At 51.2% G+C, this 13,593-nt stretch overlaps 6 protein-coding genes across 6 annotated transcripts; 3 read left to right on the top strand and 3 right to left on the bottom strand.

Annotated features, from left to right (window-relative positions):
* Positions 1-131: 131 nt before the first annotated feature.
* N7473_002307 (OST5 family protein) lies at positions 132-543 on the bottom strand (the record flags this gene model as incomplete). The annotated part of the gene is made up of 4 exons (XM_057148247.1): positions 132-177; positions 243-297; positions 352-381; positions 441-543. 4 exons carry the CDS (start codon positions 541-543, stop codon positions 132-134), a joined length of 234 nt encoding a protein of 77 aa, XP_057011901.1.
* Positions 544-758: 215 nt separating this feature from the next.
* On the top strand, positions 759-2,344 carry gcnE (histone acetyltransferase GCN5; the record flags this gene model as incomplete). Its single annotated transcript, XM_057148248.1, has 7 exons — positions 759-780; positions 844-935; positions 988-1,041; positions 1,117-1,325; positions 1,383-1,497; positions 1,554-2,261; positions 2,324-2,344. 7 exons carry the CDS (start codon positions 759-761, stop codon positions 2,342-2,344), a joined length of 1,221 nt encoding a protein of 406 aa, XP_057011902.1.
* Positions 2,345-3,109: 765 nt separating this feature from the next.
* Positions 3,110-4,295, top strand: rgsB (uncharacterized protein; the record flags this gene model as incomplete). Its single annotated transcript, XM_057148249.1, has 2 exons — positions 3,110-3,267; positions 3,338-4,295. The coding sequence occupies 2 exons, from the start codon at positions 3,110-3,112 to the stop codon at positions 4,293-4,295; spliced, it is 1,116 nt and encodes a 371-aa protein (XP_057011903.1).
* A 573-nt stretch (positions 4,296-4,868) lies between these two features.
* Positions 4,869-5,886, bottom strand: N7473_002310 (COP9 signalosome complex subunit 7; the record flags this gene model as incomplete). Its single annotated transcript, XM_057148250.1, has 2 exons — positions 4,869-5,551; positions 5,628-5,886. The coding sequence occupies 2 exons, from the start codon at positions 5,884-5,886 to the stop codon at positions 4,869-4,871; spliced, it is 942 nt and encodes a 313-aa protein (XP_057011904.1).
* Positions 5,887-8,348: 2,462 nt separating this feature from the next.
* On the top strand, positions 8,349-11,936 carry ctpA (Cu(2+)-transporting P-type ATPase CCC2; the record flags this gene model as incomplete). Its single annotated transcript, XM_057148251.1, has 1 exon — positions 8,349-11,936. The coding sequence occupies one exon, from the start codon at positions 8,349-8,351 to the stop codon at positions 11,934-11,936; it is 3,588 nt and encodes a 1,195-aa protein (XP_057011905.1).
* Positions 11,937-12,254: 318 nt separating this feature from the next.
* On the bottom strand, positions 12,255-13,391 carry N7473_002312 (uncharacterized protein; the record flags this gene model as incomplete). Its single annotated transcript, XM_057148252.1, has 4 exons — positions 12,255-12,323; positions 12,379-12,497; positions 12,552-13,223; positions 13,286-13,391. 4 exons carry the CDS (start codon positions 13,389-13,391, stop codon positions 12,255-12,257), a joined length of 966 nt encoding a protein of 321 aa, XP_057011906.1.
* Positions 13,392-13,593: the final 202 nt, after the last annotated feature.

The raw sequence follows: 13,593 nt of genomic DNA on the forward strand, positions 1-13,593 counted from the left end.
GCAATAAATGGTTCGATCAGGTAGGAGGTAAGGATTTGACGTGTGAGTGATGATTTAGGAGCTTCTAGCAGTACAGGCCCCTTTGAATTCCCCACTTATGGACATAGAGGGGACAGAGTGTGGGTATCGCCTTAAACATAGACTCCGACCGCGCAGATTGTGAACACGGCTCCGAAACTGATCACAAAGATTCCATCAGCAAAATTATTCTCGTATGTCGGCGCAACAATGCTCTCACTCACCCGAATAGTAATGACGCTGGGAGGCCGAGGGATGCGAGGCTCAGGAATGACCGGTCTGGTGGCAGATGTTAGCTGGAAATTGTTGAGAGTTGGATTGGCAAGAACTTACTCAGGCCAAAGAGACCCGTGAAGATGATAGCTATGTCATAGGCTGTCAGTGGTGCACAAGTTGAAGCTGTCCCAGTAAGCTATCCTCACCAATAAGGAGCAGGTTGAAGCCGACGGCGAATTGATTGTCTTTAGAGACAAGGGGGTGGAAAGGGGTTGCAGAGGCTGCCTCCCAAACTTCGTTCAGAGACATGAGTGAAAGATCTGTACGTGATCAAGAGATTGGGTTGAAGTAATTAGCCTGGAGTCAACAGGAGAGTTGCGGGACTCTGGAAGTATACAACAAATGCGCGACTGGTCGATCTGGCCGATACGGTGAAATGTTTTTCCGGGCCCGATTCCCGGGGTGCGTTATCTCATCTCGAGACCGCGCGGGTTTCAACTACCACAAGCTTCAACCAACCCACCATGGCTGTCGAGACACCTCAAAGTGAGTACTCGATATGCTAATAGCTACTACAGTTACAACTGAACAAGCGCTGACGCTCTTTAGGTACCAAAAGGAAAGCTTCAGAGGAGGCAGCTTCCCCGGATTCTCAGCAGCAGGTCATCAAGAAAGCGCGAACCGATTCCCCGGAGAAGGAGGTGCGTCTTGCCCAACCGACTGCACACCAGTATGCGTATTGACACAATACAGGAGGATGGCCCGCTGCGAAAGCCCCCACTGCGCATTGTTCCGTTCCCCGAGAAGGTGAGATTCCACCCAACCTGTCTTGCCCCTCTCTTTGCTAGACTCGCAAGGAAAGACTGACATAGCTCCGTACAGCCCGCCGTTTTAGAGGAGCGCCGAGGTGATATCGAGTTTCGCGTTGTGAACAATGACGGATCCCACGACAGCTTTATCGTCCTGACGGGCCTCAAGTGCATCTTCCAGAAACAGCTTCCTAAAATGCCCAAGGACTATATTGCGCGACTGGTTTACGATCGATCGCATTTGTCTATTGCTATTGTGAAACACCCTCTGGAGGTCGTCGGGTCAGTACAGCAAACTTGGAGAGACTTTCTCAGCGATTACTAACGAACTACAAACAGAGGCATCACCTATCGACCATTCAACAGCCGCAAATTCGCAGAAATTGTGTTTTGTGCCATTTCATCTGATCAGCAAGTCAAGGGATATGGTGCGCATTTGATGTCCCATCTCAAGGTAAGGCAACTTACTTCCAACTCAAAGTCTATCCGACTTAACGCAGTTTACAACAGGACTATGTGAAGGCCACCTCCCCCATCATGCATTTCCTCACCTACGCCGATAATTATGCCATTGGATACTTCAAGAAGCAAGGGTTTACAAAAGAAATCACCCTCGATAAATCGATCTGGATGGGCTACATTAAGGATTACGAAGGTGGCACCATTATGCAGTGTACTATGCTACCCAAGATTCGGTACCTCGAAATGGGCCGGATGCTCCTGAAGCAGAAAGAGGCGGTTCAGGCCAAGATTCGCGCATTCAGTCGGTCTCATATCATTCATCCTCCTCCCAAAGACTGGAAGAACGGTGTCATCAAAATCGATCCTCTCACCATTCCCGCGGTCAAGGAATCTGGATGGTCCCCCGATATGGATGAGCTAGCTCGCCAACCTCGCCATGGCCCCAACTACAACCAATTGCTGCATCTGCTGAATGATATGCAAAACCACAGTGCCGCCTGGCCATTCACCCAGCCCGTGAACCGTGATGAAGTGCCAGACTACTACGAGGTGATCATGGAACCGATGGATTTGTCGACAATGGAAGAAAAGCACGAGAAGGATATGTATCCGACTCCACAGGATTTCATCAAGGATGCGATGTTGATTTTTGACAATTGCCGACGATACAACAACGAGAGCACTCCATACGCCAAAAGTGCAAATAAGTTGGAGAAGTTCATGTTCCAACAAATTCGGAATATTCCCGAGTGGTCGGTAAGTTTGATCGTGAACGATAGGATGGTCTTCTTTTTGGGCATTGACTAACTCGTCATTAGCATCTTGCGGATGGACATTAAGCGTGCTTTTTCCTGCGAGGGTGTTTACATGGAACGGCGTTATGGAGGTGGCTGGATTTACCAATACCCTGTGGATAATTAGTTTTTAGCGGAATAAGGACCTCCTTAACATGAGAATATGAGTTGATGGCATTGAGAGATTTGATTCTATTAAAACAACATCAGCCCAGGATTCCACTCTTTCGAGTGATCCTAGACGCGAGATAACTTTAAACAGGGATATGATGCAATGGCGATTTTTGGGTTTTTGGGGAAATGACAAAGTGGGTCTGGGCTCCCGGATAAATGTTGTTGCGATGTTGTTTCAGGCCGCCTTCCAGAATGCAGAGGCTGGTCCTCTCCCCTACATGCATGCTTCAACCCTTACCTTCACGCCTATCCTCGTTCGTTTAAATCCTTCGCTGTCTCTCTATTCTGTGCCCCTCTCGTTATCACAGTTGCTGCGGTGCAGCTGTTTGCGGATTTGTTGACCCGTTGCCGTGGTCGCCAGGGGGCTATCCTATCCTAGCAACCATTGCCTGTCTCTCGACAGTTTTTTTCAATTCGCTTCACATAATACTCTTTTCGGTACCTCGATAGGTGCTGTTCACTCTTTCAAAATTCAATTGTGATCGGTCTCCTTGGTCGTGAGGTCCTTGAGTCGATTCTGCTCAGGACGACGCGAACGGTCGCGCTATCTACCCCTTTTATCACCCCTCCATTTCGACCTCAACTTTTCGGTGCTGGAAAACCCACCGGTTGAAACTCACACATCAATCCGACAAAATGGCGTCCCCTGATTCTTTCCTGGATGTGGAGCAGCGAAATCGCCTTCCGACACTCTTCGAGGTCCTGAGCCGTCGCACCCTGGCTCCGGTTGATCTCTTCTCATTCTACATTTACATGCGCGACCAGCAACGCTCTGTGGACTACCTGGATTTCTGGTAAGTGACTTGGCTCGACAGCGAGTAGTCGTACCTTGACTGTGATCTAACGTACCTTTTTTCTGATCAGGCTCGATGTCTCCCAACACATGTCACTTTGCCGTCACTATGTTCGAGAGCTTCGCCGTTCCGTCCTGGTAGCGACACCGGACATGGAGAGAGCTGACAGCAAGCGCTCATCGGCAATGCTAGACAACCTGGAGAATTTAGGCGACATCCCACTAGTGGAGGCTGGTCCTTCCCGTCTGCACCATAATGAAAAGGACCGAGATGCCGACCACCGCTTGTCTGCTTTTCTGCGCTCCGAAGGCCACACTTCCTCGCACTCTCCCCAGAACAGTATCGGTTCTCAACAGTCTGCTCAGCGCACCCCATCAAATGACCGCCGCCCCAGCACTGGCAATGGAAATGGCGGCGATTCCAACTCCCCTGGACACACCGTTGGCCGTCACGATATTCGCGCCAGTGCCGAGAAGATTCTTTACACATACCTGCTTCCCGGCTCCGAGCGTGAGATCATTCTGCCAGAGATGATGGTCTCAACATGTATCAACTTGATTGAAGATGACGGCCGTGATGACCCCGAGGTGTTCGACCCTGCCAAAGACTACGTGTTCCAGGCCATGGAGCGTGATGCCTTCCCCGGATTCTTGCAGGCCAAGGCTCTGGGTAACCTCGTGCCTCTGAGTATCCTTGCCCGTCTCGCCTTTGCTTTGATCAGCTTTGGTGGAGGTTTCTGGGGTGCATTCTACGTGGTTCTGCGCAACAAGCCTCGTCACATCCGCTGCTGGGTCATCCTCCCATTCGCTGTCGCGGCGTACTTTATCGTCTCCTACCAGTACCGGATTGACCCCGTCATGGCATTCCTCGGCTACAGCGAGTACACATTTATGAACTGGGGCCTGATTCGCGAGCCATACGTTCGCAAGCTCTTGAACAAGCGCGCCATGGTCACTGCTTTTGTCGCATTCCTGACCGCTGCCGCTCTGAGTATCCTATTCATCTTCGTTCCCGGCACCATGCTGTGAATGTGTTTCTCGACGACATGTCCTGCGGGTCAAAAACACAAATCCCGCACCAATATCCTCGCAATACCTGCAATCTTCGCATGCCCTGTCTGACTTATTTTCAACCTGGCGTGTGGCTCTATCTGTTCTCTCCTGCTTCTGCGAAGCATAATTGCTGGAAAGCTTTCGCAGCCCATAATCCTTGACGGGCTCGGTCTGCTTTCTTCTAATTCTTCTTCTTTTCCACCTTCTCCACCTGTCCCACTGGCAATCCTGCCTCTCTTTCCTCTCCTTGTCGTGTCCATATTTTGCCCTGTTGACCTCTTTCCATCTTCGCGCGATTTCTTCTTCTCTTCTACTACCAATACCCCCGTTTGATTCTGGTCACTTGTATTGTACTTATGTTCTCCATGAGTGTTGCCATTAGGGCTTTACGAATGCAACCTGGTTAGGTGCTATTATTCTCGCGTGTAAAACTGTGCAGCTACTTGATGCCTAAAGTATCTGATATAGGATCATAAGGTGTAAAGTCGCTTCGTGCAACTATCTAAGCAACATGATAAGATCGTGACATTCATAAGCACCCACTTGCGCCTAGGCCTTCCGTCCCACGACTCTCTTCGTCTGCCTGCTCCCTCCACGGCCAACACCGGCCCCTTCATCAATATCCATACGCGACGCAGCCTCCCCATTATCTCCTGAATCGAACCCGTCGTCCTCATCAAAATCATCAGCTTCCCGTTTATTGCGCCCCAACCCAAAAGCCACCCGGTCAAACCCCCGTCCAAACCCAGACTTACCAGCTCGTTTATCGGCCGCATTCCCCCCCTCACGCCCAGTCTCAGGCTGACGCCGCTGAACCGCTTCTTCAAGACGATCCTGGTAAGCCTGTTCCTTGGCAAACCGTTTCTGGGCATTGGCCTTGACCCGGGCGATTTCGGTTTCCAGATCCGTGACCACCTCGCCGCAGCGGGACTCCCATTCTGTGAGGAGGGTGACCATTTGCGGGAGGGATTGGGGCTGGACATCTCGCAGGGGTGCGACGGAGGTGACGTTGATGGTGGGTGGGGTTGAGGCTGGGGAGAGGCGGGCGGAGATTAGGTTTGCGTAGATGGCGGTTGTGACGAGGCTTTCGAGGTCGGCCGTTGTGGGGAGGGAGAGGGAGTTCATGAGAGTTTGGTAGGTGAGGGGTTTGGTGGTTGTGGCCAGGGTGAGGAGGGAGAGGAGGCGGAGTTTGAGGGTTTGTTCCGCGCTCAATTTGGGGAGGTTCGGGGTTGCTGGTGTTTTTGTTAGAGATGTTTTCTTTGGTCATGGACTGATATGAGGTGGCTTGAAGCTGTAGTTGTTGCTTACCTTGGTATTCTTGCCATGTGCCCCATGCAAAGATTTCCAGGAGCTTTAGGTAGCCCTTATACTCGGCGGGGGTATTGGGGGCAGCTAGGGCCTGGATGGTTGGGGTCTCCAGCAGCTCGGCGAAGACGTATGTTTGTGGCGCGGAGGTGGCATTTGTCACGATGTTGGCCACGAAGCGAGGTGAAGTTGCGCTGTTGGAAGTAGCTAGGGCGACGAAGGGCTGTAGAGCCTCCAGGGCCCGGGCGTGTGTTTGGTCCATGAGGTGGATGGGTTCAATGAGGAGAGGAGCGGGGTGATGGAGGTCTTTTGGTCGAGGGGTCAAGTAGGTGAAGGAGGAGTTGAGAGACCAGGATTGGTTCGAGCAATTTCAAAGTTGCCCAATGTAGATGAAGGGAGAGAAGCTAGGAAAGGTTGTCGCGAAGTAACGGTAATAATGCCAATGATGTTCCAGGTTAACCAACGATAGACGGTGGATCCACACCCACGGATGTTTACTGGTTGACTCATCTGGCGCCCCACACAAACGCTTGGAGTCAGTTATGATTCTACAGTACAATCTAAGACCACAGCGAGTCCAGTGATGAACAACTTGGGTTCTTTGAATGAAATTTGTGAGCTATTTTGAAAGGAAATCCACTTCTCCTTCGTGATAATGGTTAAGCACCTGAACTACTGTAGTATAGCAGGGGACGAGGATCCATGATTGACTATTTGCGTGCTGCAAAACTTGGGAACCTCGACTCCATCTGTGGGCAATTTAAGCAGTGCTCTTGAGGTAGACAAAAGTTACCAAAATGGAGCCCAAAACCAATTATCATGTGCAGTCTCTCTTGGTTCTTCTGGAACACTTTTAGCTCTCTGCCCTGCTACGAGAAAACTATGAAAACTCGTAATCTTCGTGAATTTCGTTCACCAGTACCTTTTATAGGTAATATTCTTCTTTGCAGCCCTATCCGCATCCCAACGCCTGATGGCAGCATGGCAGTCGCCAAAGCCAGTCTCAAGCTCGAGCACCACTCTGCATCATTTATAGTGGATGCCAGCCTTTTCTTCCACGCTTGTAAACCTCTCTGGAAGTTGCCCAACATGATTTCAATTGCATTGACCTCACAACTGCTCTCACCTCAAGAGAGCCCAGTTAGGATTGATAAAATGCTCCAGACAGCGGTATCAGTGGCCGTGAAAATGCCAAATCTTGAGTCAATGGAAATCTAGATTGGACGAGAGGGATTAGCAATGCTCTTCGGGTACCAGCTAGCTGAGGAAGATCAGCCTGCTGTGTTAACCTGTAAAGGAACATGGGAACTCACTCTGCGACCTCCTGTTATCCAAGCTTGGAGGCCGTTGCACTGGAGCGTTATGGTCACGGATCTATTATTGTTGAGGAGTTGTTGGATGCTGGCGTTGTCAAGTGTAATAGTGATGCAATCTTTCATTTGGATATCATGTGATTCGGCCCGTTTCGCTACAACAGATGAGGATGGAGCAAAGAATGAGTGAGGGGGTATACAAGTGGTAGCTAATTTCTGTGATCAAGTAACAAAATCAATTGCTGGCCTGTCGCTTCCTGAGGCATGCAACTCTAGTAGACGGAGGGAAACCTTTTCAGCCTTCTGTCCTCGACAGACTTACAAGCGGGTAGTAAGCCTCCTGGCTAATGGAAGTAGGTTTAATAGTTTATAAACTAACGAAGTAAATATTTCGTGCTACGAGGTACCCAAGACAACATTTTGATCACCTAATCTCATGGCCAAATGGAACCACTGTATGAAAGAGCGGGTGGTTTGCAGATAATGCAAACATGCAAATATGGAAGCACCGTTTGATCTCAACGATGATAAAAAGGCGGTGAATCAGTCGGTGAGACTCTACCCAGACAAGGGCACTTTAAAAAGTCTTGGCAGGACTGGAGTTAATCAGTTTGCGACATGAGAAGTATAGAGAGTATGGAGAATATACTTGGATACCTTGAGTGACTGAGCAACTGATTGACAGTATATAACTAGACCCTTATATAGTAGTTCAATCATGGATTATCCCCGCATCAACTCGTGATCATGTAGAAGCCCTGGTCTTCAATCCTGGTTTGTTGGCACAAGTACAGGCCCCATCCCAGCCATTATTGTCGGCCCTGACCCAGCATCGCGACCTGAAACGATGACCACTCTTGACAGCCTTCTGACACTTCATTCGGCGTTTCAGACTCGTCTATATACTCCGCTTTTAAAAATCGAGTTCTGACGGGCGCCTAATAGGGCGTGTGATTGTTGGAAAATTGCCTGCATTATCACCAGAGCCAGGCAGGATACACAGGCGGGGAATAGTCGCGGTCCTGGTCGCATTCCTCAGCGTGGCTCGCTCCACTCCCTGGCGTAATCTCCCCCCCCCCCAACCACTTCCCGCCCTGTGCTAAAATCTATTTGCATTCCTCCATCACGGTTTTAGATGAGCTCTCCCCTCGACGTGGCCTTTCGGGCTCATCGGTCTTCTTTACCTGCCTCCTCTGGCCTTCTTTGCTTCTTTTTAACTCTTGTTCGCCTTAATCAGGGAATGATCTGACCTTCCTGTGTCGATCCGAGGGCATCCGTCTCATCACGCTATTCTCTCTGCGATTGCGCGTAAGCTGCGCACATCCCCGATACATCCCCGAAGGCATTCCCGAATACATCCCCGTCCTCCATGCAATAGTCACGCTTTTTCCCACCGTCTGGGTTTATCGCCATGTCTGGAGAACCTCGTGGTGCGGACCCTGCGTTGCCCCCCGCCTATCGACTGCCCGCCATGGCCACAACAACGATCAAAGTGGATGGAATGACCTGCGGTGCCTGTACCTCTGCGGTCGAAGGTGCCTTTAAGGGGGTTGAGGGCGCGGGCGATGTGTCTGTTAGTCTGATCATGGGCCGCGCTGCTGTTCAGCATGATCCGTCTATACTTTCGCCCGCCAAGGTTGCGGAGATGATTGAAGATTGTGGATTTGATGCCGCGGTCCTGTCCACGGAGGAACATGTCAAATCAGGAGACAAAGATACGGCGGATGGTCCGGTAGCGCGATTCTCGACGACCACGCTCGCGATCGAAGGTATGACATGCGGCGCATGCACGTCTGCGGTGGAAAGTGGACTCAAGGATGTCGCCGGAGTGAACTCGGTCACTGTATCGCTACTCTCGGAGCGTGCGGTGGTGGAACACGATGGGGCGACCATCACACCGGAGCAAATCGCAGAGCTGATCGAGGACCGTGGATTTGGTGCTCGAGTGGTAGATACAAAAGCATCGTCCGCCGGGCAAGAAGACTTGTCCAAGCTCGCCAACCGAACAGAAAACAAATCAGGACATATGGTAACGACAATTGCCATCGGTGGTATGACCTGTGGAGCTTGTACAGCCAGTGTCCAAAATGCTGTCGCCAATGCGGACGGCGTGATTCAGTTCAACATCAGTCTGCTAGCTGAGCGTGCTGTGATTGTACATGACCCATCAATACTCCCAGCTCAGAATATTGTCATGATGGTGGAGGATGCAGGGTTTGATGCGTCTATTGTCTCATCCGAGCCTCAGGAGCCGCTTTCGAGGAAGGCTCAGCAGCTCAAGCTAAGCATTCACGGTCTAAGGGATGCAACATCTGCTTCAGCACTTGAGGAGGAGCTGCTTAGCCGATCTGGAATTCAGTCTGCGTCCGTCAAACTAGCAACTTCCCACCTACTTGTTACATTCGACACATCTGTCATCGGCATTCGATCTGTATTTGAGATCATCCAGGCTGCTGGCTACGATGCACTGATCGCTGATACCGATGACACAAATGCACAGTTGGAGTCCTTGTCCAAAACAAAAGAGATCCAAGAATGGCGACGCGCATTCATAACCTCAGTCTCCTTCGCCGTTCCAGTGTTTCTCATGAACATGATCTTCCCAATGTATCTCCGCGGCATCGACTTTGGCAGATTCCAGCTGCTCCCAGGCCTTTATCTGGGTGACTTGATCTGCTTCGGTCTTACGATACCTGTACAATTTGGCATTGGCCGACGGTTTTACGTCACCAGCTACAAATCACTCAAGCATAAATCCCCAACCATGGACGTTCTCGTCATGCTGGGTACATCTGCAGCTTTCTTTTATAGTTGCTTCACCATGGTCATGGCTATCTTTAGCGATCAACACCGCCGACCAAGCACCGTTTTCGATACCAGCACCATGCTCATCACCTTCATCACCCTGGGAAGATGGTTAGAAAATCGGGCAAAGGGACAGACCTCCGCCGCCCTTTCCCGTCTCATGTCCTTGGCGCCATCTATGACCACCATCTACGAAGACCCTATTGCGGCCGAAAAATTGGCCGATGGATGGACCTCCCAAAGTACATCGAACGAGTCTCACCCCACATTGTCGGACGACACCTCGGTGAATCAAAAGAGTATTCCCACTGAATTGATCCAAGTCGGCGACATTGTTATCCTCCGTCCCGGTGATAAGGTCTCCGCGGACGGTATTGTCATTCGTGGTGAAAGTTATGTCGACGAGAGTATGATCACTGGAGAAGCTCTGCCAATCCACAAGAAGAAGGGCAGTCATGTAGTCGCTGGTACCGTGAACGGAACGGGCTCAGTTGACTTCAAGGTGATCCGGGCTGGCAAAGATACCCAGCTGAGCCAGATCGTCAAGCTTGTCCAGGACGCACAGACAAGTCGTGCTCCGATTCAGCGCATGGCTGACATCGTGGCTGGTTATTTCGTCCCAGCTATTATCGGTCTCGGCTTGTTTACTTTCTTCGGTTGGATGTTCCTCAGTCATATCTTGTCCAACCCGCCCCAAATCTTCCAGTCAGACGATAGCGGTGGCCGAGTGATGGTTTGCCTCAAGCTCTGTATCTCTGTCATCGTCTTCGCCTGCCCATGCGCCCTGGGTCTCAGCACCCCAACTGCCGTCATGGTGGGAACTGGTGTTGGCGCTGAGCATGGCATTCTCGTCAAGGGCGGCGCTGTCCTCGAAGCAGCCACCAAGATCAACCACGTTGTCTTCGACAAGACAGGTACTCTGACTACGGGTCGGATGAGCGTAGACCAAGTCCGAATTGAGCCACACTGGACGGCCAATGACTGGCGCCGACAGCTGTGGTGGCTCATAGTTGGTCTCGCAGAGATGGGCAGTGAACACCCAATCGGTCGAGCCATTCTTTCCGAAGCCAAGTCCGAATCTGGCCATCCAGGAGAAGACGGGCTACCCGGAAGTGTCGGCGATTTCGATGCATGTGTCGGCCAAGGTATTTCCGCTGTTGTCGAGCCCATGTCCAGCATGGAGCGTGTTCGCTACCAGGTTCTTCTGGGCAATGCAGACTTCCTACGTTCAAGGGACGTCACCGTGCCCGCAGCGGCTGACCCTGACACTTCGCAATCTGAAGAGGAGACGGGACAGGTAGCTCCCAAACCTGCAGGTGCTGCGTCCGGAATCACACGTATTCACGTTGCCATCGACAGTCGCTACGCCGGAACTATTTCTCTCCGCGATAGCGTCAAGGATACAGCGGTCGCCGCAATTGCAGCCCTTCATCGCATGGGAATCTTCACATCCATGGTCACAGGTGATACATTATCCACGGCGCTGTCAATTGCCTCCGCCGTCGGCATCCCGGCCACCGCAGTTCACGCATCTGCTTCTCCATCCGAGAAACGTGCTATCATTTCAGCCCTCCAGCTCAACGGCGAGCGCGTCGCCATGGTCGGTGACGGTATAAACGATTCCCCAGCGCTGGCAACTGCGTCCGTTGGCATCGCACTAGCCTCCGGCACTGACGTCGCCATGGAAGCAGCGGACATTGTCCTCATGCGTCCCGACGACCTGCTCTCCGTACCAGCCAGTCTATCCCTCTCCCGCTCAGTCTTCAACCGCATCAAGCTCAACCTCGTCTGGGCATGCCTCTACAACGTCATCGGCCTCCCCTTCGCCATGGGCTTGTTCCTCCCCTTCACGGGCTTCATGCTCCCTCCCATGGCCGCTGGTGCCGCAATGGCAGCGTCCAGTGTCTCGGTCGTGGTTAGCAGCCTGCTCCTGAAACTCTGGCGTCGTCCTTCCTGGATGAAGGTCGAGCGGTTGGAGAAGGAACTTGGTTCGGGGGCTATTCCTGCTGATGGCGTTTCGCGGAGGTCTGGCTGGTGGGCTCCTGCTACTATCCTTTCGGATCATCCGAGGTCGATCCGCCGCTGGGTTGGGGATAGTGTGGCATCGCTCTGGTCCTCGGCTACTGGGAGGCGGACTGTTATTCGCGAGGACGAAGGCTATGTTCCGCTGCAGACTGTTGAGTCTCCTGTTTAACGTGGAATGTCGGCTTGGATTGTCGTTCACGGGATTGATATATTATATGTCTGGGTTTGGAAATGGGATATGAATATGGTTATATTGGTCTTTTCATTACTGGCGGCTTATTTTGAGCCGGACTCATTGTGGCGTTGCAAATTTCGGCTATGTTGTTTTCACATTTTAGATGCTTGATACCTCTCTTGTACAGATGCATTCATATGAATTGATTCGGGATATTTTGTCATACGCCCATAATATAAAAGTAAAATTCACATGTACTCCAGTCGGAGGTTGACAACTTGATTAGCTGAATAACAGGCAACATCTTCAAAGTTACATCCCAAAGTCCTGGCTTGCATGGTAATCACACGCCTCGAGTAACTTCATTCGGGTTCCGGGTTCCTATACAATGTCAATCCTAGATCTCATTTAGGTATCCTTGTATCTCTTTTCATACCTGGGGAGTGTGCCCAGCACCAGGAATCCAAATCAGCCGCGACTTGGGCAAGCCTTTGTGCAGTTCCCACGCCGTCCGCGGGGGACAGACCATATCGTACCGTCCCTGGATGATGGTGGCTAAAAACACCAAAGTCAACCTAGATCGCCATGGTTACGAGTGTAGAGACATACCCGGAATATGCCGTATCTTAGCCAAATTCTCCTCTTTCAGAATCTGACCATCTTCCAACCAGAAATCATTCATTCCATAGTGCGCTTCCAGAACAGCATGAGGCACTGACCACGCCTCATCATCCAGCGGTCTGAAAGTTTCTTCATTAGTCGTCAGAGAACCGATACTCAAGTCCCATCGATTCCACTCCCTCGCTGCCGCAACGCGAGTCGCATGGTCATCTGATGTTAATCTTTTGTAATAGTTCCCCGTGAGATCACCGCGTTCTTCTGGTGGGAGATGATTTACAAAGGTTTCAAATGCTTCAGGGAAGATAGTAGTTGCTCCAATGGGTCCTCGGAACCAGTCCATTTCCAACTTGCGGGTCGTGAATATTCCCAAAACGAGGAGGGATACGACAACATCGGGGTAGGCTTGTGCGTATAGTAGTGCCAGGGTAGACCCCCAAGAGCCGCCGTAGACTAAGTGCCACTTGGGAATGTTCAAGTGTACCCGTAGCGCCTCGATGTCGGCAACCAGATTTGGAGTGGTATTCTCTCGGATCTCTGGTGCGGGTTGGGATTTGCCTGTACCGCGCTGGTCGAAGAGGACTACGCGGTAGATGTCGGGGTTGAAGTAGGCTGTATTACTTTTCTGGGTGTGTCCTCCAGGACCACCGTGAAGATAAACGACTAGTATAGCGTAGGTTTTGAGTCAATGACAGATGGTACTTAACTTGATAGAGATGGCTCACCAGGCTTTCCGTCCGGATTTCCATATTGTTCATAGTGAAGTCGATGGATGGAGCTGACGGGGAGCATACCCTCATCGAAGGGGTCTGAGTGCTCGTAGCCATTCATACTGAGGACTGGACGAAGAAGCTTGGTTTCTGAGATGTATGAGCTGGCAATAGCTGTCAGTTCCAGGTCAGAGGGATATGGGAAGGGAGGTTTCTCAGCCTGATCTGAGTCATGCAGAAGATGTAACCCACCCACTACTTAGTTATGCGATGGCCCCCACGTATCTTAGACAAGGGTGAACCTATGAGTAATCAAACACCAT

The sequence above is a fragment of the Penicillium subrubescens genome (genome assembly GCF_028828155.1).
Source record: "Penicillium subrubescens strain IBT 31985 chromosome Unknown utg000002l_segment0_segment0, whole genome shotgun sequence".
Lineage (NCBI taxonomy): Eukaryota > Fungi > Ascomycota > Eurotiomycetes > Eurotiales > Aspergillaceae > Penicillium > Penicillium subrubescens.